The sequence below is a fragment of the Nicotiana sylvestris genome, chromosome 11, assembly GCF_000393655.2.
Source record: "Nicotiana sylvestris chromosome 11, ASM39365v2, whole genome shotgun sequence".
Lineage (NCBI taxonomy): Eukaryota > Viridiplantae > Streptophyta > Magnoliopsida > Solanales > Solanaceae > Nicotiana > Nicotiana sylvestris.
Window position 1 is genome coordinate 73,697,939 of NC_091067.1, and position 27,569 is coordinate 73,725,507.

Below are 27,569 nucleotides of genomic sequence, written 5' to 3' on the forward strand. Positions count from 1 at the left end.
TAAATTTCTTGCTCAAATTATTACCTAATAAAATGATTTGAGAGATCATTATATACTCCTAATTAGCAGTTGGGAGAAACTTAATGTAATCGATCATAAGAATGTGAGAAGGTTCGGGTTAATGTGCTACTTCAATCGAAGTCTTACTTCGTCAGTTTAGGCCAATTGCCAAGTCGCCAAGCAGGAGTTGTAATTTCCATTATATTATTGAACACACTTGTATTTAGCGTGCCATTCTACTATCTAATAAGAGGGAGTTAGCATACAGCTGGACGACATGTCTACTTAGGATTCAAAGGACAATTTGGTCATTTCAGGATAAATGAGATAACATGATTGGCCAAAAAAATTATAGCGCTACAAATTTTGAACTGCCTTGACTAAATTGCCCAATTGATGTACTATTTTGAAAACGTATGGGTCCATTGAATACAGCTGTCTCTTAGTGTTGGAGCTTGTGGCCCCGTGGTTAATTTGACAGGTTTAACGTATCATGTATGGGACTCTTAAAGTACTCTTATATTTTTTTTTCACAGAGAATAATGTAAAAATTGCACGGGGCGCCCTATTTGGTCGCCTCCATTTAATCTATACCTATTTTTTAAAAAACTTTTAACTTGTACCCATTTTTTAAACAACTTCAGTCCCCTTTCTCCTTCTCTTTCTCCCAGTGATCTCCATATCTCTTCGGAACATAACACTGATGTAACAATACATAGACCGTTTATCAAACTGATCTGAGCTATATATGTGACATTATGTATAAGAAATGGAGTGAAACAAACGTCGTACCTTTGCAATAAATGACTTGCCCCACAATGATTGACATTTGTTTTCTTGATTTCCCATACTGATCACTGAAATATGAAAACTTTACGTTGAGTAGAAGTTTGGTTGTTTTCTGAATACCAAGTTGGATTTTCTTGAGGTGTGCTTAGTAGATACTAACATTTATGAAGATAAAATGATAAATCTGGGTTTTTTCCTTCTTTTGTGTGCGTATGTAGCAATTTTAAGTCCATAAAGTATGGTGTTGACGAGCTTACGAGGAGATGTACACGTACAAAAGCACATTGATCGAAGGTGTTGCCTTGTTAACAAACTTGAGCAAACAAATAAGACGTGAAATTTGAGAAGGTGCTCCTGAATCCTGAAGTAAGTGTCTTTTGAACTTTCAAACAGTAAAGCTTCAGCTTCTTTTCCTGTGGCATCAGGTAGTTCCACTTCCCCTTTCCCCAAAAATAGAAACTTCACCGGTACATACTTAAGGGTTTTAAAAACTTCAGCTGAAGTTCGCTAGTTATAAAATAAAAACTTCAGCTCTAGAGTTGAACTTCAGGCCCGGCTACTGGAATACTGAAGTTTTGCGTGATCGTCTTTGCTACTTCAGCCCGTATGATGAAGTTATGCGAAAAAGCAGGTACGCTTGCAATTTTTTTTGCAAAGCGGGCACAAGTTAAAACGTCACACAAAAAGCGGGTATAAATGCAAATGCCCCTATATTTAACTTTTAAAATTATATAAATTTCATATTTCATTAGTTATTGTTATTTTTGTTATAATTTTTATTTAAGTAAAACAAAATAAAACAGTTTATGTTACTAATATCTAATAGATTATTTAAACTGAATCAAAATCTAAATGCACAATTCGCTTAGCATGTAGTTCGAGATTTTACACAAACTTCTATTTTCATTTTTATTTGAGCAAAAAACTATGTTATACTACAGTAAAACTTATTTATAGCAACTTCGGTTGATCCTATATATTTTGACGGCTATAGTTAAGTGTTGTTATATAAAATATATGTTATAACATAATATGAAAAATTGAATCCCAATAAAACTTAACCATTATAGTAAATTATTGTTATAGAAAGGTCTGACTGTATTACAATACTTCAGTAACGAATGTACATAAATATTCATTAAACAAAATGTTTGTTAACATGGTATGAACTATTTTCATGTAAAATATATTTTCTATTGAGATGTTATAATGATAGAGTGCACACGAGAAGTGAGAATGGTCTCCACTAATGATATTGAGTATCAAAGAGAATAAAGTTTTTCAAATTTTATGAGAGATATAAGATTTTTCATTAAATAATTTTCGGATCTTAGACATGAGTATAGGAGTGTTATTAAGAATCAACATTCACTTTTATTCTTTCTTGTTGTGGTGTGCAATTCGATCCCAATCATATAGTACTATTGTGGCGTGCAACCCGATCCAAATCATATAGTGATGTTGCGGCGTGCAACCCGATCCAAATCATATAATATTGTTACGGCGTGCAACCCGATCCATATAATATTGTTGCGGCGTGCAACCCGATCCATATATATAAATCAACGCCAATCACGAAAGAATCCCGGCAAGGGAATAATAAGGAAATAACAATATCCCGGCAAGGGAGTCAACAACAAAAATAAATACGTCCCGATAAGGGAACCAACAGTAAGAATTAAATATGTTCCGGTAAGGGAATCAACTATAACCAAACTTGTACCAACAATTAATTTCACAACGAAACCTCAACTACACAACAAGACATAATAAGCACGTGATAACTACACCGGCAACCACAACAAGTGGACATGTAATCTATTTGCACGAAGTCATAGAGGAACTCACAATCAAGAAGTATCCAAATCATATAGTGATGTTGCGGCGTGCAACCCGATCCAAATCATATAATATTGTTACGGCGTGCAACCCGATCCATATAATATTGTTGCGGCGTGCAACCCGATCCATATATTATTGTTGCGGCATGCAACCCGATCCATATATATAAATCAACGCCAATCACGAAAGAATCCCGGCAAGGGAATAATAAGGAAATAACAATATCCCGGCAAGGGAGTCAACAACAAAAATAAATACGTCCCGATAAGGGAACCAACAGTAAGAATTAAATATGTTCCGATAAGGGAATCAACTATAACCAAACTTGTACCAACAATTAATTTCACAATGAAACCTCAACTACACAACAAGACATAATAAGCACGTGATAACTACACCGGCAACCACAACAAGTGGACATGTAATCTATTTGCACGAAGTCATAGAGGAACTCACAATCAAGAAGTATCAAAACAATAAGGAAGGAAATCACTTCAATTAAGGGTCAATGTAACGCGTACGAATTAGAGAAATGCTAACAACATCATATGGAGCATATAGAGGCAATTTAAGCAACTAGGAAACCCAATCATAACAGGATACTTTCCACATAAGGACCTAAGAACCCTAGAGTCAAATTTTCCACAAATAAGTCCGAGCACACACTCGTCACCTCGCATGTCTGGACTACAATTAACATAGAAGACTCAATTCCTAAGGGGAAGTCCCCAACACAAGGTTAGGCAAGATACTTACCTCAAAGACGGCAACTCGGTACTCTTAAATGGACTTCTCAGGCGAAAAGACCTTCGGACAGTTCAAATCCAACTATAACAACTCCAAAACACACATAAATCGAATAAGGAACTATTTCGAATAATAAAGTTTCAATCTTTACAAAAATATAAAAATCGACCCAAAAGTCGACCCCCGGGCTCGCACCTCGAAACCCGTCAAATTTTACAAAATCCGATCACCCATTCCAAAATGAGTTCAACCATACAAAATTTATCCAATTCCGATACCATTTGGTCCCTCAAATCATGATTTTTCATTTTAAAATTTTTCTTCAAAAACCAACTTTTTTCCCAACCCAAAACATAATTTAAATGATAAAAATAAAGACAAATTCATGGAATATATTTAATTCTAGTTGAAGAACACTTACCCAATCGAATTTCGTGAAAAACCTACCAAAATTCGCCAAGAACCGAGCTCTAGAAGTCAAAATATGATGAAAATGGTGTAACCCTCGATTTTGGAATATATTCTGTCTGCCCAGGTATTTGTTCATCGCGATCGCGGGAGAAGTGATGCGATCGCGTAGAAGAAAAATAGCTACTGGCCCAAAATGTTCTATGCGATAGCGTAAGGACTAATGCGATCGCATAGAAGGAAAATATTCACTGACCAAAAAATGTTCTATGCGATAGCGTAAGGAAGGATGCGATCACGAAGAGTAAAATTGATGGACACTATGCTATCGCGAACAAATCAATGCAATCGCATAGAAGGAAAATGATGTTGTCCAAATTTGTGTTATGCTATCGCGAACAAATCAATGCAATCGAATAAAAGGAAAATGTTGTTGTCCAAATTTGTGCTATGCTATCGCGGACAAATAAATGCAATCGTATAGAAGGAAAATATGGCAGATTAACATTGTACTACGTAATCGCGGCTACGCCTATGCGATCGCATGGAAGGAAATACCAGATAACAGAACATCAGTTCAAACATAGGAAAAAATGACTCGTAGCCCATCCGAAACACACCCGAGGCTCCCGGGACCCCGTCTAATCACACAAACAAGTCATATAACCTAACACGGACTCGCTCGAGGTTTCAAATCACATAAAACAACACCAAAACAATGAATCAAACAAAAAATCAAACTTACGAATTTTCAAATCTTCAAATATCAAATCTCATGCCAAAACATATCAATTCAACTCGAAATAACGCCAAATTTTGCAGACAAGTCCAAAATGACATAACGGAGCTGCTCCTACTCTCGGAATCACATTCCAACCCCGATATCACAAAAGTCAACTATGGGTCAAACTTCTCTGTTTCCCAAACTTCAACTTTTCCAACTTTCGCCGAAATGCCTCAATTTACCCTACAGACATTCAAATCTGAATCCGGATACGTGCCTAAGTCCAAAATTACCATACGAAGTTGTTGAGATAATCCACAACCCATTCCGGAGCCGTTTACCCAAAAGTCCAATTCCAGTCAAATTCTTACCGTTTAAACTTCCAAAACTAGTTTCCTTCTTCGAATTCAACTCCGATTCATTCGGAAAACTGAATCCAACCATGCACACAAGTCGATATACATAATGTGAAGCTGCTCGAGACCTCAAACTACCAAATCGGGCGCAATTGCTCAAAACGACCAGTCGGGTCGTTACATTAACAGATAGTAAGATAGTCAGAGATATAATATATACCTATTTTACTTATAAAAAAGGAGGATCCGTAGAGTAATTCTATAGGTGGAAAAAGTTTAATTGTAAACAACAAAAAAATACTCCTAATAAAAGGAGAAAAGTATGTAAAAATACCCAATATCTTCACCTAAAAATATAAAAATCATTTAACCAATTTTAGGTAGAATAAAATTTAAAATATTTTGTTTGACATGAATAAACTTGTCAAGTCAACAATTTAAACTTTCAAACGATTAGGATAAATAAGTTACAAACAATATTTAATATGAGTGATAAACCTTCAAGAAACAACTCCAAAGCAAAATTACATATAAAAGTGAGAACTTTAAATTCAGTATAAACTAGAATAATTTTATACAGGTGAAATTTTGTTTATAAATTGTTTGAACTTCCTATTATAAGAAGAGAGTCTACATTATATCTCATTACATTCACATTCTGAGATATAATACCGTAAAACGTTAAGTTTTTTTCCCTCTGGTTACACTAACCATTAATATTTTCAGAATTATGAAATTTATTTGATACAAATATCTTTTGCATGAGCTCAAATATTGGGCCTGTGCGTAGCACGGTCATCACCTCGCTAGTATTGACCCTAACAAAAGGCAACATTTCAAAGGCGCGTGGCACAGTTGCATGTAATATGACGACAACATAACATACGCATTGCCAAATAATTAAGCATTTCTAAGATGCAACTAAACCCTTATTCAAACATTTTAGCAACAGTTGTATTAGTTTAATATATATAACGGATTATATTGTTTGTTAATTCATTTTAGCAGTGGTGGACTGGTCTCTGTCTTTCCCTCTTTCATATTCCTACTAAATCCTTCTTTAATAATCTGTGGGAGAAGAAACAACTCAACAAGCTGAGATAAGGCAGAGATGAAGACGGCGGTGCCATGGACAATAAACGGAAGAGGATTTGGTTTAAGCTTCTACTCCTCCGCCGTCATCGTCATGTTTAGTCTACTCGTGGAGATAGCTGTAGCTCAAAGAAACACAACCAATGTTGCCACCACTAATCCTCCTGAAGGTTAGCTGCGGCTCCCACTCCCCTGTTTTTCTATATCAACTCTGCTTTGTCGTCCTTTGCAAATTTTCCTTTTTCTTTTTTATTTTGTTAATTCTCCCTCAAGTTCTTACAATCCACAGATTCAAAATCCACCGATAATCTTCTATTTGGTCCGGTAAGTTAGGATATAAAATCATCTCTTGACATATGCCAATTTGAATTTATGGTTAATCGTGTGTTGTAAGAGGTTGAAATTACAGAAAGTCTACTCCTAGCTCATCCACGTCAACCTAGCAAACGGAGGGAGAGCTATAATATAAGTATGGAAACAATCACTACTTAGATCCTGTTTTTGTATTAAAAACTTTGTTAAAAATATTACAAGTATTTATTTGTGAACCCATTTTCAGTTAAATTTTTGGACTTCAATTAGATTGAAGAATTCCCGGAAACAGCCTCTCTATCCCTGAAGGGATAAGGTCTGTGTATATTTTATCCTCCCCAAATTACACTAGTGGAATTCTACTGGATTGTTGTTGTAATTAGATTGAAGAAAATAAAGTCGATCGAGAACGTCATACGGTAGCTAGATCAAGCACCTAGTCGTCTTTAGACTTTTGAGAAGAGAACAACATATTGTATTGTGTGATATGCCAATTGGAGTTGGTCGTAGTAAGTAGTTTGTGTTTGGTGAAGCTTGGTAATCTAGACTGTTGTTGCAGTCGGTGCATGGGTGAAATGCCAAAATTTACCCCTCTTATATATAAAATTAAGTACAAATATATTGTTATATATTCATACGAAATTAAATCATTTATTTTTAAAAAGAAAGCTAATTAAAGTAACAGTGTAGATTAAAGTAATAAAGTTTTTAACATATGTCTTGTCGTGCATATATCACAAATATCAGCTGGAAGAAGTTTTGTTTCTCTTGATGCTGTGACCTGTTGGAAAGGGGGAGGACAGCGAAATTTAGCAGTATTTGTGAATTATTATTGTACGGGGTAATTAATACTCCCTCCGGTCCAAAATAAGTAATTTTTTGGTTGTTTTCACCTTTTAGTATTAATTAACAATGAAATTGACCATATTAACCTTTATTATCTTTTCATATACACACTTCTAATATATACTCCAATATTAATTACTCCAAGGGCAATATAGAAAAAAAATAATTAATTCATTCTTGAAATCTGAAAAAATTACTTATTTTGAACCACAAGAAAAAAGCAAAAAAATCAATTATTTTGGACAGGAGGAAGCAAGGGATGAGAGTGGATGGATAACGACAACTGTGTAGGTTGCCGGGTCAATGACTCCGTTTCCGTAAAGCTGGTCAACTTCTTAGAAAATCTAAAACTATATTTTTGTTATAATTTTTTTTTGTTATAATCATTTAGCTTGAATTCACTTGTAGCTTTTCTAGTAGAATTTTTGTTCATTCCCATACCCCCAACTCAAAACATCCCACCACAACCTTTTGGTTATTTTTGTTATACATGTTCCTTTGGATTATATCTTTGATTGTTCCTTAATTTTAATTCCAATATGTTTTTTTTAAATATTAACATTACTTCGCTAGTAATATTATTGTATTAATTTTCATAATTCTTTTAAAAAAATTAAATTCATTTAATCATTCACTTAATCTTAATTTCTCAAATCACTGCAGAGATTCACACGATTCACTTCCCATCATTTCTAAATCTTAAGTTTTAAATTTTGTTGCTTTAACAAACTAACTTTTTAAACTATATGTTGAATTTTTTCTTTTACTATAACCAATATATTTTTTAGTCAAATTAATAAGTATTTCTATACATTCTGTCTAGTCTACACACTGTCATATAAAATAGGATTAAGAGTAAATATTTTTGTTCAATGCTTTAAGCTAATACATACTAATACTTCTCCCTTTCAAATGGCAGGTTTTATTTGTTTTCAAATGGTAATTAAGAGTGAATGCTTAGTGTGTATTGTTGGGACCGAAAAAGTCAGGTGTCATGCGGAAGCTAGTAAAGCAAACCCTCAACGACGATGAATCAGATAACAAAAGAGAAATCTATCCAAAGAAACACAAACATTTAACGTGGTTCGGTCAACTGACCTACGTCCACGGCGGAGATGAGCAATCCACTATAATAAAAAAAGAGTACAAAATATCGAGAGAACAACCTCACGAAGAGGCAAACACAAGTGACACACTAACATTTGTCCCATAAAGTTCTCCCCCTAAACACTACTCTCAAGCCCCTATGGCTACATTGTGGATGCTCCTGAATGAGAAGGACGGATCTTCAATTTATAGAACTCCAAACCTTTTCCTCCAAGAAAAAGGACTAGCCAAGTATAGGAGAATTATAATTTCCTTCTACAAAAAAGGAAAACTCAATTAAGGTAATTATATTGCCCTTCCCTTCAACAAATAGGAAAACCAAATATGGTAAGAAAATTATGGCAAACACCTAACAATTCTCCCCCTTGGCCGGAATTTTCTGACAAAATAAACTTGATCCACCTTCTTCACATAGCCTTCAACAGGTTGCATCTCTAAATCTCTACCACAAAGTTTGCCTCAACGTGCGTAGCACACCGGTCAAATTTCTCAGACAAAAATCACGATTATCGTCAAATATGTTGCGGCTAGAACTGAACCCGCCAAGATGAACCTGTCTTGAACCTCGCTCTGATACCACTGTTATGACGAGGAAGAGGCAAACCCGAAAATAAAGAAGATAAAGAACACCAAATTTTAACGTGGTTTTTTACCTTCGATTTGAAGGGTTTTCCACGTTAAAATTTGGTGTTCTTTATCTTCTTTATTTTCGGGTTTGCCTCTTCCTCGTCATAACATGTATATTATATGCTCCCTCTATCAGTATACGGATAATTTTTTCATATATCTTTTAAATATTTTGAATTGTTAATTATTGTGAGTTATAGTACTTTTTACGTAGTTTCTAAATTTTTAAATTTTAATGCAAAAAGCTTAAATATTAATGTTCGAATTCATAGTCAACATTAAAAAGTTTAACTTTTGATTTCGAACTATGACCATACATTGGGACAAACGGAGTTACTTCTTTTTTGGTTTCCAACCTGGTGTCTATACTCACAATGCACCTCGACTAAATACAAATAAATGTGGGTCCATACCAGTGGTGTAGTCAGGAATTCCGTCAAGTGTGTTCAAACTTTAAACAAGTCAATAATATTTTTTTTAATAAATGGTATACCAAAGTTTTTAGATCAAACTATGCAACATTTAGCTAAACAATAAAAAAAATATCAATAAAACTATAATTTTATAAATCAAAATTAAAATAACAAAAAAGACAACAATAGAAATTTTACTAATAAAAGTAAGCATAAAACCAAAGGAACGAGAGAGTCGAGAGGATATGTAGTTTGTAGGGAGTTTTTGTTGAACAAATTTTATATAGCTTGACTTTTAAATTATAAAATTTATTTAAGAAATAACTTTTAGTTAAAATTTTACATTAGTTGTTTATTTTTACACAAATTTTAAGTTTAAAGAGTTATTTTATTAGAAAATTTTTTAGATTGAAAAAGAATCAAATATAGACCACGCATGGTGGGCTTCATTTAGTTTTGACAAAACTTTGAACCCATGAACAATACATCACTTTAAACACCCTGGAACCACTGGACTCCCTCACTCAACTATGTTAAAGGTGTTCAAAATATATTATATAACTATTTGAAATAGTATTTAACTTATATACGCGGTATAATTTTTAGGCGAAGAGTGTACGATTGACCACCCTTGGCATAGGGTGGCTACGCCACTGGTCCATACGTAGGATTCGAACTCAATACCTCTGGTAAAGAAGATGTGTTTATTATGTACATGCAGTGTCCACATGTGATATATTTTTGTATCATAATAATAAGAAAAAAGATGCATTTGAATCAGTGTCTCATCTGATTTTGCATTGTATACATATCATATGATGTGTATAGGAAGTTCCTCTTGAGACAATAGATACTATTTAAAGACTTTAAAGATGAGAACATTCAATTGAAATGGAAGTAGTAGTTCATATTGTATGAACTTTCTTATGTGGGATCTTTTCACCAATTTTAAATTTGTATTGGTACTGTAATTAAGCACCATAAGGAGCCTTTTCCCATTGTGACTACAAGATCACATTTGTGAATTGTTTTGTCTTGGCATTAATAGATTTCTCATAGTTGTGAGTACATGCTGATACTGCAGCCCGTGCTTTGAACTTCATCTTCCAAAAATGGGGAATTTCCGCGACAAATCGGTGGAACATTAGTGGTGAGTTATGCAGCGGAGCCGCCATTGATTCCACTGAAATCCAAGATTTTAATCCCGCCATCAAATGCGATTGTTCCGACAACAACCGCACTCTTTGTCATATCACTGGCTTGTAAGTCACTCGTCTTCCCTACTCAATCCTACTCCTAGTTTTAGCCTATGCCTTTTTGTCATTCCTTAGTTCTTTTTTGTCCGCATTATTCACTTTAATGACATTTGTCTAAGAGATGAATCTAAGATTCAAAGGTAATAAGTGCTTCTTTTAATATATGTAGCTTAGATGCCCAAGCAAATACTAGTTACATGTTGCATCCGTCTCTACGTTGTATTTGAATTTATTTTAATATTAACCTCAAATAATCTTAGTCTAAGATGCGGAATTTGAACTTAATGCTGGTGCGTCTTCTTCATATTCATCTGTAATTTACTACCAATGTGCATTCAGGAAATTACTGGAATCCGCAATAGGATGTAGTGTTTGGGATATTTACTTGCCATGTAACTCTCACAGCCTCTCTTTTCAATTATTCTGTACAGGAGAGTTTATGCAATGAACGTCGTCAGTGAAATTCCAGATGAATTATGGAGCCTTAACTTCCTCAATGATCTGTACTTGCTTCCTCTTAAGTGTAGTTTTATCCTATACTGTTCATGTTTTTTCTCCCAACTACTGATATTTTAGTTATAAATTGCAGGAATGTTGCCCAAAATTTCTTAACAGGCACACTGTCCCCATCCATTGCCAATCTGACTCGCATGCAATGGCTGTAAGTCTACTCTTTCAGTTATTTTTGCTTGATCATGATATTTTTGGAATAATTTTAAATGTTTGGTATCTCCAGAAGCATTGGCATTAATGCTTTGTCAGGGGAGCTCCCAAAGGAACTTGGGTTGTTGACTGAATTAAAATCATTGTATGTTCTCATTACGTTCTTTGGACCCTTGATTTTCATGATATATCATTGATGTATGAAGAGCATCTTCATCATTTCTTCTGCATTTATTCATCTAAAAGGATGTAGTTTCCCTGTGCTGCAGTGGTTTTGGCACAAACAATTTCTCTGGACCTCTGCCTTCAGAACTTGGAAACTTAACAAAAATGACACAAATGTAAGTTATGGTGCATTGTTTTGCATCTTAAAACTGCTATCATGTCAAATCTTAATTTTCAGAGTTTTGCATTTTACATGGGAAATATTTTATCTGTTTATGAACATCATAATGAATCTGGAGTGTATTGCATTGTTTTAATTTATACATCAAAGTCAAGGCCCTGAAATTGTATTAGTAGAAGCAGGAAGTTATCAACGATCTAATGCTATCTGTGTTGTGCTTGCTGTATTTTTCATGCAAGTGGAGGAGTATAGGAGTTAAATCTTTCTCCGATTTTCTGTATAAAGTAATCATTCCTTCTCTCAAGAGTATGATAAGCTATTTTAGGTTGTTAATATTTGTGGCATGTCGCATGAGTTACAAAAGATGCAGAATACAACACGGCCAAGACATATTACTCTCGTTCTATGTACCTTAGTATTCATCTTCCTTGCACCTCTTTCTTTTGCTTCTCATTACCATTCCATATGTTTGAAGCCTTAAAATTTTAATTTGAACTTGCAACATACAGAAACAAAAAGGAAAGATAGTATAACATGAAATATATAGCACAGAGTTGAGACATAGCAGATGCCAAACATAAAACATAACAAAGACATGAGAGTTTCCATCAAACATAGGATCAGTGGCGTGCTGGATTTGTCTCCAACAGGTCTCATGTCTCACAAAGTATCTAACATCGATATGATAACGACTTAGAAAAAGCATCATATGTAGACAATGAAAAGTAAAATTTTAGGTTTGAAGGTTATTTTCTCCTGAATAGGCCTTCTTTGATTGACGAGATCTCTGATGTTCATTGTTTTTTGAGAAGTATAAAACTACTTTTCCAATAACATGAATATGTTGCAGTTTTTGTAATTTTAGTTATTTGTTGTCCTTTCTGTAGCTTTATTTTTTTCCCTGAAAAGAATATTGTTTCCTTGCGTAGTTATTTCGATAGTGCTGGTGTTAGTGGTCCAATACCATTGACGTTTGCAAAACTGCAGAACTTGGATACAGTGTAAGATCTCTCTATCACATGCTCCTTCTCTAGCTTCCCAATATTTACTTGGACAAATTTGTCTTTTAAGAAATCCCACAGGAATATTAACTATTCCGGCTTTCAGGTGGGCTGCAGATAATAATCTTACAGGAAGGATTCCTGATTTCATTGGAAGTTGGTCAAAGCTTACTACACTGTGAGATCACAGTTACTTGCACTATGTCCAATTAGTGTATTACTTTTTCCGTTGCAGCATTGCTATAATGCTCATTACTGCATCTCCTCTCTAGCATAATATGTGATTGGTTTTTCTAATGCCACAGGAGGTTCCAAGGAAATTCTTTCGAGGGCCCAATACCTGCTTCCTTTTCCAACTTAACCTCTTTGACCGACCTGTGAGTCTTAACGACTGTCTTATATTCAGTTCATGGTTTAAAATCCATTTTTCTACATTTAGCATAATATGATATTTCCTTTTCTACATAACTAACAGGAGAATAAGTGATCTATCCAATGGGAGCTCTTCACTTGACTTCCTCAGGAATATGAAGTCTCTAAGCAAGCTGTAAGGAACATGACGTAGCACCAAATGCTACAAAGCTTGACATTGTATTTCTTTTCTTCTTCTCTTTGTGTTTTCAGAATCGACAGTCTGACAAACTAAATCTGGTATTTCCAGGGTTTTACGAAATAACAATATTTCAGGTTCCATCCCACCCAATATTGGAGAATATCAGAGCCTGTCACTACTGTAAGTTCTGAGCATGATAATGTTCTTATGAACATTTTAAGCCCTCGCTTGTGTGAATTGAACACTGATTATTTCACTTATATGGCCATGGCATGATATACTTCTAACAAGTGTCGTGCTACTATATTCAACTCGAATTTCAGTGGAAGACATTGAACTCTCATTGGTCATTTACTACTCCTTTGGACTAACTTTCATGTATCTTTTTCTCAGGGATTTGAGCTTCAACAATTTGAGTGGGCGTATTCCAGATGCACTTTTCAATCTAAGTTCGCTGACTCACTTGTAATAGATCATCTAATGTTTGCTTATTTTTTATACCACCTTAACGATGTTCTCATGTGGTAACTCCCTTTTAATCATCAGGTTTCTTGGTGATAACAAGCTAACAGGCGTCCTGCCAGCTCAGAAGAGCGGCCCCCTCCAGACTATGTGAGTAACTCTTGTTTTTATATGATTTCACTGTCAACTTTTCCCTTTTCTTTTGGAATGAATATGCTGAACTTTCAAACGTTCTTTCAATCTTATTAAGCAAAATGAAGGACTATTTCCCTTATTTTATTTCAGCATATTCCTTATTGAGACTTTGAAGCCTTATTGGGGGTGACATGGTCTGCGAGAAAAGCATACTAAAGTTTAATAATTATTTCTTGAATGAGATAAATGCTAGATATTTTCAATACTTTGCCTGCAGAAATATCTGATATGCTTAGTAGTTGTTGCCTAACATCTTCCATCTTTCACGTGTAGAGATTTATCATACAATGGGTTGTCTGGAAGCTTACCTTCTTGGATCAATGAGCAAACTCTGCAATTGTATGTATGAGAAAGCTGAAATTCATATAATGCTCACCTATTCGCTTTTCCTCCTATCTTTGGATATCATTATCCTAACGCCGAGACCTTTGTGGAACTCAACTTGCAGAAATTTAGTTGGCAACAACTTTACAATGGAACAATTAGACAGCAGGTAATGAGTACATTTCAGTTAGATTTGTATCATTGAGCCTGCGTGAACGCGGGATGCTTTGTGCACCGGGCTCCCAGGTCCCACTAATGGCTAACCAAGTTCATTCATTATTTGTATTAAGCTTTCCTTGTCTGAATTCTAAGATAAATCATGTTTGTATACATTGTTACCATTATAGTTGCATGTGTATTTGAAGAACTTAAATGGATGGATACCACTTTTTCTTTCAGTTCTCTGCCTTCCGGGTTAGATTGTCTTCAACGAAACTTCCCTTGCGATCGAGGATCTCCGAGATGTAAGTTCTTCATACAATTCGTTGACAAATATCCTAGTCCAGTTTTCTGGTTCTGCTAGCATGAATAAGTCTGAAAATCTTTGTCCTGCATTTTTTGTCTATAAACCACAATGTAAGAATTGTCAATGTCCATTTAGCTGAATTCGTCCATTTAAGGTAATATTTTTAAGGGTGGGGATAGTACTGTTGTCTCTAAAACATGATTATGCTTGCCCAAAATCTTCTCTGTTCTTATGAAACCTACTTCACCAAGAAACGAGAAAGGGGAAGGTGAAGTAGGACATGTGTTACTCTACTCTACTGCTAGTGTTCTGATATAAAGCTGTTTTTCTGGTTTCTTATCTTCTCATGGATGTGATTTTCATTATTCACAGGGTCCAGCTTTGCAATTAAATGTGGGGGACCTCCAATTACATCAAGCAATCAGATATCGTATGAGATGGAGAACCAGACTATGGGTCCAGCAACATATTTCATGACCAGGACAGGGAGGTGGGCTGTAAGTAATGTTGGTCTGCCTTCTGACAGTCCAGATCAGGACTTCACAAGCTTCTCCTCATCTCAGTTTACAAACACCTTGGACTCGGAGCTCTTCCAAACTGCACGAATTTCCGCAGGATCACTTAGATACTATGGCTTGGGCCTTGAGAATGGTAATTACACTGTAAACCTCCAATTTGCCGAGTCACAAATCTTAAATCCCCCAACTTGGCGTAGTCTTGGGAGGCGTGTATTTGACGTATATGTACAGGTATGCATTATTTTCTTTTATATTTATATCTATTTTTAGATAACCATCAGCTTGACCGGTTTACAATTGGGAGGGGAAAAGCAAATATCATCACTAAGATAATCATGAGTAGTTGCTTGGTGTTATCTTCTCAATCAGTAGGTTGCTTTCATTCTCTATTGTATTGAGCTATCAAAACTAAAGATTATGATGCTCCAATGCTAATCAGGTTTTGTTTCTGACTTGCGCTGCTAAAGACCTAAGGTTTCAGTTCTAACCATGTCCTTCTCCTCTATAGTTCTCAACTGTGTCATATTTTAAGGCTATAGAGAAACCTTTATTTGCCTTAAAGACATATTATTCATAAACTAAACAATATTGGAATTATTTGGGTCCGAAACGAGCAACACTTTGATTGTGAGGATTCATATGGCCGACCCCAACTTTGAGGAACAGTAGATTAATTGAATGATGTGGATATATTGTCATCTACGTTTACCATCCCTCCAAAAGAAAATCTCCACTTTATTTCACTGCTTTGAGCTATTTAATACTGCTCACAAAAAATGCAAGTTTAGTAGAAAGAACTTTTTCCCCCCTTCCTTTCATACCTTCAAATCATAATTGACTTTTTTTTTAAATAAAGCTTTCCCAGCATGAATCTGGGCTGTGATATATTGCTGCGTTACAAAATGAGGGGGGCTATGCCTTACCTCAGAGTACAACAAGATAGACTGCTATTGCACCATCGCAACAATATGTAGAGAAGGGATCGTATGGACATCTCCCTTCTCTTTCCAATACAACTTAACTAACAAAAAAATTAGCTTTGTCATACCTAATCCTAATACTAGGCATTTGCCACTTATCTAGTAGAAAAGGGCCTTTTGCAATAATTTTATGGTAATCTTTTTCCAGGGAATTCGGGAGTTGAAAGATTTTGACATACGGAAGGAGGCTGATGGAAGATCCCTTAGAGCTGTTCAAAAGCAATTTAAAGTTCAGGTTTCTGAAAATCATCTAGAGATACATCTCTTCTGGGCTGGAAAAGGGACTTGCTGTGTACCTAGACAAGGCACATATGGACCTTCTATATCAGCAATTAGTGCAACCCCAGGTATCCATAAATTACAGACATTCAGATTCTGAAAAGTAGGCACTCAAAAACTGTATTGAGACTCCTAAGCTTTTCTACAGATTTTATTCCCACTGTTAGCAACCAGCCTCCTACTACAAAAAAGAATCAGACTGGTCTTATTGTGGGCGTTGTTGTTGGTGTTGGAGTCATAAGCTTCATTTCTGTATTTGCTGTCTATTACCTAATTCAGAAAAGAAAACAGCAACAAGCTCTTGAGGATGAAGGTAAGAAACAAAAGCTGATCTAGAATGGTTCTTCTGTTTTATGACTTTTAAGTGATTCATCTTCGTTAGTTCTAACTGGAAGCTGTCTAAGACCGGATCCTACAGGAAAGTCGGTTTAGCAACACTTTCATTCAAGATTCTTTTTTGTAAAAGGTTTCTGGACATGTTTGTGGTTCATTTCTTGTTTTTCACACTTCGGTTTAGACAAAAGTTAAGAGTAATAAGCATGAATTGCGAGCAAGAGTTAATAAGAGGATTCAGCACAGGCATTCCTTCAGTTTATTCAGCTTATGAAATAGTGTATATGTCTAGTGAGTGAGCTCCACAAATTGATTCATTTGACTTATTTAATGACAAGTTTCCCTTCAAATCCGCAGAGTTCCTGGGGATAGATGCTAGACCCTATACTTTCAGCTATTCAGAACTTCGAGCCGCAACTGCTGACTTCAATCCTTCTAATAAGCTTGGAGAGGGAGGTTTTGGACCAGTTTACAAGGTAATCTATTCGTCCATATGAAGTCCTGAAGTAAATAGTGTTTCCTTTTTTGCTATGTTTGGTGCACCTGTAGCTCACAGGTTTCTCAAATAGGCCTTGTTCTTTTCAATGCCTTTCTCTTGACTGATTTCAGTACTTCCATTGTAGACATTGTGGCCTAACATAACTTATATTCCAAAAACACATGAAACATTGTATAAAACAGCAAATAAATAATCTGCATCTTTGCCGTCAAGAAATGTTTTGTGGCTAAATACTTGTGCATTCTTGTTTGCTTTACTTTTGTTATGAATTACGGAAAACACGAAATGATTATTGAAATTGTCTGAACGTTGAACCTACTTTTATGGTCCATAGGGTACACTTGAGGATGGGAGGGTTGTCGCCGTTAAACAACTGTCTGTGGCATCACATCAAGGGAAGAGTCAGTTTGTGGCAGAGATTGCCACTATATCAGCTGTACAGCACCGTAATCTTGTGAAACTCTATGGTTGCTGCATCGAGGGAGATAAACGGTCACTTGTTTATGAGTATCTTGAAAACAAGAGTCTTGATCAAGCACTATTTGGTACTAATCAATACAATATCTTAGAAATTCTGACTTTCCTCATATAAGAGAAGAAGAGGCACTTTTTTAACTTTACTAATATTGAAATTTTGGCTTCAATTGGGCAGAGAGTGGATCTTTATATCTTGACTGGCCAATACGCTTCCAGATATGCTTGGGAGTGGCAAAGGGTCTGGCGTATCTTCACGAGGAATCTCGGGTTCGTGTTGTCCATCGAGATGTCAAGGCCAGTAATATTCTGCTTGATTCAGACCTAAACCCAAAAATTTCAGATTTCGGGTTGGCAAAACTTTATGATGACAAAAAGACTCATATAAACACTCGTGTTGCAGGCACAATGTAAGATCCTCAAAATTGAGGATGTGTCATACTGTTTCACTCCTTTCCTATAGTTTTGTTTCATGAATCTAGTGAATATTTTCTTGTAGAGGGTATCTTGCACCAGAATATGCCATGCGCGGACATCTGACAGAAAAGGCTGATGTGTTTGGCTTCGGAGTTGTAGCTCTAGAGATTGTCAGCGGTAGACCTAACTCTGACTCGAGCTTGGAAGAAGAGAGGATCTACCTTCTTGAGTGGGTAAAGTCCCTTCCTTCTTTGCTTGTATTAAGGCATTAGAACAATGAAACATATGCATTTTATCCTTAGTTGCCGCTATAACTGGGGATGCAACTTCTAGCTTGTCAGCGATTTACTTCAATGGAAAGAAAGGAAGATTTACCACTTAGATTAACCAAACGGAAAAAATTTATCCTCTCCATTCATACTTCTTTTTCTCTATTATTTCTCAAAAGTTAGACTTATCGCATTGTCCTGAGATTCCTATACGCACCATTTCGTTCTAACCATATTCAACTGCTGTGCTTCTAGGCTTGGCAGCTTCATGAGAACAACTGCGAAACTGAACTGGTGGATGCAAATTTATCTGAATTTGATGAAAACGAAGTGAGAAAAGTAATAGGGATAGCTCTACTATGCACTCAAACATCCCCAGCACTACGACCCTCAATGTCCCGTGTAATAGCAATGCTTACAGGAGACGCTGAGGTTGCGACTGTAACTTCCAGACCTGGATACTTGACTGACTGGAAGTTTACTGATACAACGACCTTCATGAGTGATCATCATTCTTCTCAAATGCCCAATTCATCAGTGAGTACAAGTACAGCCGCTGATACAAATTATTCGCCATCAGGTGCTGACAGACCGATGCTCCATGACATCCTCGGAGAGGGTAGATGAAATTTTTTGTTTCTCTGTCAGAGATCCATGAATAATCTATTTTTGTCCCTTATATTTTCTTTGAAGATTTTACCTATCTGTATATTCTTTCTGCATGTATTTTACGTTAACTGTTTGTGTATAGATAGATTTTCATCGAAGTAAGGAATCCTAACCCTATCGTTTGAAAGGGGGACGATTCTTCAAGGACTCAAAAACTGCAATGACTAAAAGATACATACTGAAAATAGTTAACCACTCATATTATCCACTGAAAAATGGGTTAGATAATGAACTTTTTAAAAACGGGTCAAATATGGATAAGAACCATAATAATCAATGGGTAACCAATGGATAACCAATAGTTCTAACTTTTACATTTGTAAAGTCTCAAATTGCGGGTTCATCAAGTTAGGGAGACTAAGAATTTTCTCAAAAGTGATCATATGCAAGAAGTCGTGAATAATATGTAACCATATTATCCACCGGCTAACCTGTTTTTTATTCGTATTAAATATGAGTCGGGTCGGATAATTTATCAATTTTTTCATTATTCGTTTTCGACCCGAGTCATATCCGACCCGAGATCAAGGTGATGGTGGTGTTGAGAAATGCATATTGCCACCAAAAGTCAAAGGCTTGGCATCCGATGGATAAAAAAAGCACAGTAGCTTTTTTGCAAAAAAGCAAACCAATGAGGGTGAGCGGAGTTGCAGGGACATTCCTAAAAAAACTCCATTTGCAGTGTTCCATAACCCGGGACGACAAATTGGCAGAAATAATCAAGCACTCGAGGGAAGTAGAAAGTACTACTAATACACAGTTCTACATTTCTATCTATCCACTATTAACTGTTGTTCCTCTGTACTTGTAAATAATGATTCTGGAAATTAGAACGTTAGCTTATAAATATAAACAGAAATTAATTCGAGCCCACTGAATTCACAGTGTTTCCTTAAGGAATTTAATCCCCTCCTAGTACCCAAGGTTATAGATTATTTCCTCCCAGGATAGAACGAATTACACACTGGTGTAGCGGTACTTCAAACCCCAGTGTTTCAGCGAACACAAAGTTCGGCAACAAATCACACTTATGGATGCTTTGTTTGTAGTTAAAAACAATGCAGAATAAGGAGGACAACTCAGAAGTCGAATGGAAATTCTGAGAGGAAGGAATGCAAAGTATAGCCAATGTTGAATTCTTACTGAAGAGAATATCAAATTGCAATTCGTTTTTCCAGTGTATACGCAGTGTATACAGAGTGTATATCCAGTATATGCAGAGTGTATATCCAGTGTATACAGAGTGTATATTAAGTGTATACAGAGTGTTTCAAGTGTTTTTTCCGATGTGTTCTTCTTTCTCTCCAACTTATGCTCTATTTATAGCAGTTATTTGAGAGAAATCCGCCCCTTCCATGGTGCAACAAGCACTAGATCATGGAGAAAGCACTTACATGGTGGTATATACACTTGCTTGGTGGGAGGAACACTTGCACCATTGTGGGAGGTGCACTAGGCTGCATTGTTGCTTAGTGTTGCAACACAATACACGGATTGGAAAACATCCATTACAAACACAGATTATATCACGTTAATATTCACTATTAACAAATAAATTTGGTCCAAAAAATTAATCAATCGATCGATCATTTGACCAAATCCAAATCCAAATCCAAATCCAAATCCCATTTCCCATTCACTCTAATTTTAAGACTATTTCATCTTAAATAAAAACTCAACAATCCCCCACATGAATGGGGAATGGCTATATCACGGAAGTATGCATGAAAAACTTGTGTGATTTGCAAACAAGAATTAATTGCATCTGGATAAGTAGGTTTCCCTTTGAACTTTCCGTAGTGAACTTATGTCGGATATACTCGGTCAATCGGTAGATTTGATATCTTTGAACCGTCGAACTTTAGTGTATACCTAGACAACCATAAGTCACACAATCAATCCCTTAACCGTCTTTGGTTCTCATTGTTGTGTTCGTTTCAGCCATGAACACTGCCTGGTTTCATAAGTGCGTAGAGAATTGGCCTTGCAAAATTCTCCTTGAAGCGGCTAACACTTCACACTTACATAGGTGATTCCTAAACGTGTCATCCCGTAGATACACTATTTGATATACCATGTATCAAATTTAGAAATCATTAAAAAGCCTTAATGTTTTATCCTTGGTACTGAACATTGTCTCATCACGAGAATGGACTAAAACAAATTTTGTTGACAATGTTGAACCGTCATTAATGACTTTGTTTGATCTCCTTGAACCTAGATCTTGGGATCTCCAGTCTTCTAGGTAGAGTTACCGCCACAATGACTTGTTCTCGGCCATAGTCTCATTCCCCTCGATGATTTCTCAACTACCTCTCTAGTTAGGCCTTTTGTAAGTGGATCTGACACATTATCACTTGACTTTATATAGTCAATCGTGATAATTCCTCTAGAGAGAAGTTGCCTAACGGTTTTATGTCTTCGTCGTATATGACGAGATTTACCGTTATACATAACGCTCCCAGCCCTTCCAATTGCTGCTTGGCTATCACAGTGTATGCATATTGGTGCCAACGGTTTGGGCCAAAATGGAATATCTTCCAAGAAATTCCGGAGCCATTCAGCTTCTTCACCGGCTTTATCTAAGGCTATGAACTCAGCCTCCATTGTAGAGCGGGCAATACATGTTTGTTTGGACGACTTCCAAGATACCGCTCCTCCACCAATAGTGAATACATATCCACTTGTGGACTTCGAATCAGTTGAACCGGTGATCCAATTTGCATCACAATATCCTTCAATCACCGCAGGATATTTACTGTAGTGCAAATCAAAGTTTTGGGTATGTTCTAAGTATCCCAAAACTCGTTTCATTGCCATCCAGTGAGATTGGCCTGGATTGCTCGTGTATCGACTTAGTTTACTTATAGCACAAGCTATATCTGGTCGTGTACAATTCATGATGTACATTAAGCATCCCAACACACGAGCATAATCCAATTGTGATATGCTTTGGCCTTTGTTCTTTGCTAGTGCAAGATTCACGTCAATTGGAGTCTTTGCAACTTTAAAGCCCAAGTGCTTGAATTTTTCAAGTACTGTCTTAATATAATGAGATTGTGACAATGCCAGACTTTGAGGAGTCTTTTGGATCTTAATCCCCAGAATTAAATCCGCGATTCCCAAGTCCTTCATATCAAACTTGCTAGTTAGCATACGCTTAGTAGCATTTATGTTGGCAATGTTATTACTCATTATCAGCATATCATCCACATATATGCAAACAATGACTATGTGATTTGGAACATTTTTAATGTACACACATTTATCACATTCATTTATCTTAAAACCATTTGACAACATTGTTTGGTCAAATTTCGCATGCCATTGTTTGGGTGCTTGTTTTAGTCCGTAAAGGGACTTAACAAGTCTACATACCTTATTTTCTTTACCTGGAACCACAAACCCTTCAGGTTGTTCCATGTAAATTTCTTCCTCCAACTCTCCATTTAAGAAGGCCGTTTTAACATCCATTTGATGAATTTCAAGACCATACACTGCAGCTAATGCTACTAACATCCGTATGGACGTAATCCTTGTAACTGGGGAGTATGTATCAAAGTAGTCAAGACCTTCTCGTTGTCTATACCCTTTGACAACAAGTCTTGCCTTGAATTTATCAATAGTGCCATCATCTTTCATTTTTCTCTTAAAAATCCATTTAGAACCCAAAGGTTTATTTCCAGGAGGAAGATCAACCAATTCCCATGTATGGTTGTTCAATATGGATTCTATTTCACTATTGACTGCCTCTTTCCAGAACAATGATTCCGAAGAAGACATAGCTTCTTTAAATGTTCGAGGCTCATTTTCCAATAAGAAAGTCACAAAATCTGGTCCAAACGAAGTAGACGTTCTTTGACGTTTACTACGTCTTGGATCCCCCTGAATTAAATGTACTTTCTTTTGTTTCTTCCCGAGGTCGTTTAGATCCTTCACTAATCGACTCGCATTCCTTTTTATACGGATATATATTTTCAAAGAACTCAGCATTATCTGATTCTATAACCGTATTATTATGAATGTCGGGATTTTCTGATTTATGAACCAGAAATCGATATGCTTTACTATTAGTTGCATATCCTATGAAAACACAATCAACTGTTTTCGGTCCTATTTTTACCCTTTTGGGTTTAGGAACTTGCACCTTTGCCAAACACCCCCACACTTTAAAATAATTCAAGTTGGGCTTCCTTCTTTTCCATTTTTCATATGGAATGGATTGTGTTTTACTATGGGGTACTCGATTTAGTATTCGGCTGGCCGTAAGAACGGCTTCCCCCCACAAGTTCTGTGGCAAACCAGAACTTATCAATAATGCGTTCATCATCTCCTTTAATGAACGATTCTTTCTTTCCGCAATCCCATTGGATTGGGGCGTGTAAGGGGCTGTTGTTTGATGAATAATTCCATATTCTAAACATATTTGTTCAAAAGGAGATTCATATTCACCACCCCTATCACTTCTTATCATTTTGATTTTCTTGTTAAGTTGCGTTTCAACTTCATTTTTGTATTGCTTGAATGCGTCTATTGCTTCATCTTTACTATTAAGTAAGTAAACATAGCAATATCGAGTACTATCGTCAATAAAAGTTATGAAATACTTCTTTCCACCGCGAGATGGTATTGACTTCATGTCACAAATATCTGTGTGAATTAAGTCTAAAGGATTTGAATTCCTTTCAACCGACTTATAAGGATGTTTAACATACTTAGATTCCACACATATTTGACATTTTGATTTTTCGCATTCAAACTTAGGCAATACTTCCAAGTTTATCATTTTTCGCAAGGTTTTATAATTGACATGACCTAAACGTACATGCCATAAATCATTTGACTCAAGTAAGTAAGAAGAAGCTGAAGTTTTATTATTAGTTTCAACAACTATTACATTCAGCTTGAAAAGGCCCTCAGTAAGGTAACCTTTTCCTACAAACATTTCATTCTTACTAATCACTACCTTGTCAGATACAAAAACGCACTTGAAACCGTGCTTTACAAGAAGTCCAGTAGAGACTAAGTTCTTCCTAATCTCGGGAACATGAAGGACGTTGTTCAAAGTCATGACCTTGCCAGAAGTCATCTTGAGAAATATCTTACTGTATCCTTCAATTTTTGTTGTAGCAGCATTTCCCATAGAGAGCGTCTCTTCGGGTCCAACAGAAGCATATGTAGAAAATGCTTCCCTCACAGCACAAACATGGCGAGTGGCTCCAGAATCAATCCACCACTCCTTTGGGTTTCCTACTAGGTTGCATTCAGAAAGCATGGCGCACAAGTCATCAACATCATCATGCTTTTCTACCATGTTTGCTTGACCCTTTTGCTTGTCTTTCTTCCGAGCACGACACTCCGTAGATTTGTGTCCGGTTTTCCCACAGTTGTAGCAGTTTCCACTAAACCGCTTCTTGCTTGGGTTGTATTTCGGACCAGAAGCCTTCTTTCTCTTTTTGTTATCTTCAACAATATTTGCTCCCATTATTGTTGAATTTCCACGGCCTCTTCTCTCAGCAGCTTTGTTGTCCTCTTCGATTCTCAATCGAACAATGAGATCTTCAAGGGACATCTCCTTTCGTTTGTGTTTCAAATAATTTTTGAAGTCCTTCCACAATGGAGGCAACTTCTCAATTATTGCTGCTACTTGGAATGCTTCATTGATGACAAGACCTTCAATGAAAATTCCGTTAGTAAAATTACTAAAAAATTTACTTTCAATATCAATATTTATTTGAAACATACCTTCAGCAAGTAGATCATGAATAATCACTTGCAATTCCTGGACTTGGGTAATAACAGACTTGCTATCTACCATTTTGTAGTCCAAAAATTTTGCGGCGACGAATTTCTTCATCCCGGCATCTTCAGTTTTGTACTTCTTTTCAAGTGCATTCCACAATTCTTTTGACGTCTCCACGCCACTGTATACATTATACAGATTATCCTCCAGTCCGCTAAGAATATAATTCATGCACAAGAAGTCAGAATACTTCCACGCCTCAATCACGAGAAAGCTATCATTCTCTGGAGTTTCATCTGGAAGATCATGAACATCTTCCTTGATGAACTTCTGTAGACATAACGTAGTCAAGTAGAAGAACATCTTTTGCTGCCAGCGCTTGAAATCCATCCCGAAAATTTTTCCGGGTTTCTCTGCCGGTGCCAACACTGGAGTTCGACTTGTCGATGCGTTGGCAGTCATCATCGGAACATCTTGATTTCCGTCATTCGCCATTTTTACTGTAAAAATGACACAATCAAACGTTTAAAACTGGAGTGAAAAATCACGTAGATTTTAATCTCCAACAAAATGTCACGAAGGCTTTAAAACTGGAGTAAAAATCACGTAGATTTTAATCTCCAACAAACCGCCACGAAGGCTTTACTCTCCAAACGGGAGTACACAAAAAACCACAAAGGTTATAGTTTCCAGAAATAATAAAAGTAACACAAATACAGAAATTAAATTATTAAATTATTAAATTCCTTAAGATTGTTGTTCCTCTGTACTTGTAAATAATGATTCTGGAAATTAGAACGTTAGCTTATAAACGTAAATATAAATAAAAAACAGAAATTAATTCGAGCCCACTGAATTCACAGTGTTAAGGAATTTAATCCCCTCCTAGTACTCAAGGTTATAGATTATTTTCTCCCAGGATAGAACGAATTACACACTGGTGTAGCGGTACTTCAAACCCCAGTGTTTCAGCGAACACAAAGTTCGGCAACAAATCACACTTATGGATGCTTTGTTTGTAGTTAAAAACAATGCAGAATAAGGAGGACAACTCAGAAGTCGAATGGAAATTCTGAGAGGAAGGAATGCAAAGTATAGCCAATGTTGAATTCTTACTGAAGAGAATATCAAATTGCAATTCGTTTTTCCAGTGTATACGCAGTGTATACAGAGTGTATATCCAGTATATGCAGAGTGTATATCCAGTGTATACAGAGTGTATATTAAGTGTATACAGAGTGTTTCAAGTGTTTTTTCCGATGTGTTCTTCTTTCTCTCCAACTTATGCTCTATTTATAGCAGTTATTTGAGAGAAATCCGCCCCTTCCATGGTGCAACAAGCACTAGATCATGGAGAAAGCACTTACATGGTGGTATATACACTTGCTTGGTGGGAGGAACACTTGCACCATTGTGGGAGGTGCACTAGGTTGCTTATTGTATTGTGTTGCAACACAATACACGGATTGGAAAACATCCATTACAAACACGGATTATATCACGTTAATATTCACTATTAACAAATAAATTTGGTCCAAAAAATTAATCAATCGAGGATCATTTGACCAAATCCGAATCCAAATCCAAATCCAAATCTCATTTCCCATTCACTCTAATTTTAAGACTATTTCATCTTAAATAAAAACTCAACATTAACACCATGAAAATGTTAAAAACATTTATTGCCAAATAAGATTCTGTTAACTGCAAAGATACAAAAAGAATAGTCACCAAAATAACCAAAAGCAGAACAGTATATTCTGCAACTTCCCTTCACCTCCTATTAATCAATTTTCTTCTACTACTACATGATTAGAAGCCAAAAGCTTCATACTTTTCAGTTTACAACTTCACAAAAAAGAAGGGTACAAATGTTGTAGAGCATAAAAGAGAAGATGCAGCAGCCAATCTAGTATTCTCGTCACCCTGTGAGTTTCAACCACACAAAATGAACCTAGTTACGGCGAGTACGAGGCAAGAAACAGAGAAGAAAAATAGAGACACAAAGTCTCTAGCAGACCATTTTTTAACAACCTTAGTTTCAACCCTCAAACTCTTAGCCCTCCTAAGAGCATCAACCTCTTTCAACAAATCAAACTCCACCCCTTTTCTCTTCAATTCCTCCACACACCTCGCCAATAGTTTCCCGTCCTCTTTCTCTCTCTCCAACAGTTTCTCTAAGTGACTCTCCGTATCCGTCTTGTACCGAACAGCCCAAATGATACCCAGAGAACAGAGCAGAGAACACAGAGATGGGATCCAAGAACGGTGGCAGAGCCCACTTTTAGAAGCCCATTTCGAGGAGGCACTAAATAAAAGCATAAGTGAAATGGAGTGGAAGAGAAAAAAGATGCAGTAGAGCTGGGTGATTTCGTTGCGGACCGAGTCGATTTGGGTTTCTTTGGCGGCGATTCTATTGAGGATGAGTTCTTCTTCTTTAAGCCATTGCTTAAGTAGCAACTTGTGAGTTGGGGTTTCTGCGATTTGGTGAAGTGGGTGTAAAGGCTTCGATTCCATTATTGAAGTGTTGTTGCTATTCTGATCGGCCATTGAGGATTGAGAGATTGCGACAAATTGCTTTTGGGGTCAGGGGAGAAAGAAGGGTGGAGAGCGGAAAAACAATAAAGGCGAGGCTCCTTTTTAACGGTCCTCTCGGTTTGAAATATTGTAACGGTCGACTTTGTGGAGTTTGTCAAATGACTGTATTTCTAGATCTACGGCTCCTAGATGGATCCGGATTCGTTCAATTTAGAAGGAATATTTTATAGTATAGAGGTCCTAGAATTATTTTTACAAAGGTACTTACTAGTTTATTTTTCGATTCTTTTCTTTTCTTTTGAGGTTTTGGAAGGCCACACT

At 36.3% G+C, this 27,569-nt stretch overlaps 2 protein-coding genes across 2 annotated transcripts; one reads left to right on the forward strand and one right to left on the reverse strand.

Annotated features, from left to right (window-relative positions):
• The first annotated feature begins 958 nt into the window (after positions 1 to 958).
• LOC104222281 (probable LRR receptor-like serine/threonine-protein kinase At1g56140) lies at positions 959 to 19,007 on the forward strand. Its single transcript, XM_009773500.2, has 25 exons — positions 959 to 1,155; positions 5,947 to 6,128; positions 10,348 to 10,525; positions 10,951 to 11,022; positions 11,109 to 11,180; positions 11,256 to 11,327; positions 11,452 to 11,523; positions 12,458 to 12,529; positions 12,636 to 12,707; positions 12,835 to 12,906; positions 13,005 to 13,076; positions 13,191 to 13,262; positions 13,476 to 13,547; positions 13,629 to 13,694; positions 14,013 to 14,078; positions 14,188 to 14,232; positions 14,463 to 14,527; positions 14,902 to 15,278; positions 16,176 to 16,374; positions 16,455 to 16,619; positions 16,997 to 17,115; positions 17,473 to 17,683; positions 17,791 to 18,022; positions 18,112 to 18,262; positions 18,554 to 19,007. Exons 2-25 carry the CDS (start codon positions 5,978 to 5,980, stop codon positions 18,923 to 18,925), a joined length of 3,117 nt encoding a protein of 1,038 aa, XP_009771802.1. The 5' UTR covers positions 959 to 1,155; positions 5,947 to 5,977; the 3' UTR covers positions 18,926 to 19,007.
• Positions 19,008 to 26,377: 7,370 nt separating this feature from the next.
• On the reverse strand, positions 26,378 to 27,352 carry LOC104246391 (uncharacterized). Its single transcript, XM_009802201.2, has one exon. It carries the CDS (start codon positions 27,258 to 27,260, stop codon positions 26,646 to 26,648), a length of 615 nt encoding a protein of 204 aa, XP_009800503.1. The 5' UTR covers positions 27,261 to 27,352; the 3' UTR covers positions 26,378 to 26,645.
• Between the last annotated feature and the right edge of the window lie 217 nt (positions 27,353 to 27,569).

Bases quoted from the DNA above. Each gene is read 5' to 3' on its own strand.
- LOC104222281 (XM_009773500.2), top strand. From the start codon at position 5,978: ATGAAGACGGCGGTGCCATGGACAATAAACGGAAGAGGATTTGGTTTA. The intron at 13,263-13,475 runs GTAAGTTCTGAG...TCTTTTTCTCAG, and splicing joins TATCAGAGCCTGTCACTACT to GGATTTGAGCTTCAACAATT. The intron at 16,375-16,454 runs GTATCCATAAAT...GCTTTTCTACAG, and splicing joins AGCAATTAGTGCAACCCCAG to ATTTTATTCCCACTGTTAGC.
- LOC104246391 (XM_009802201.2), bottom strand. From the start codon at position 27,260: ATGGCCGATCAGAATAGCAACAACACTTCAATAATGGAATCGAAGCCT.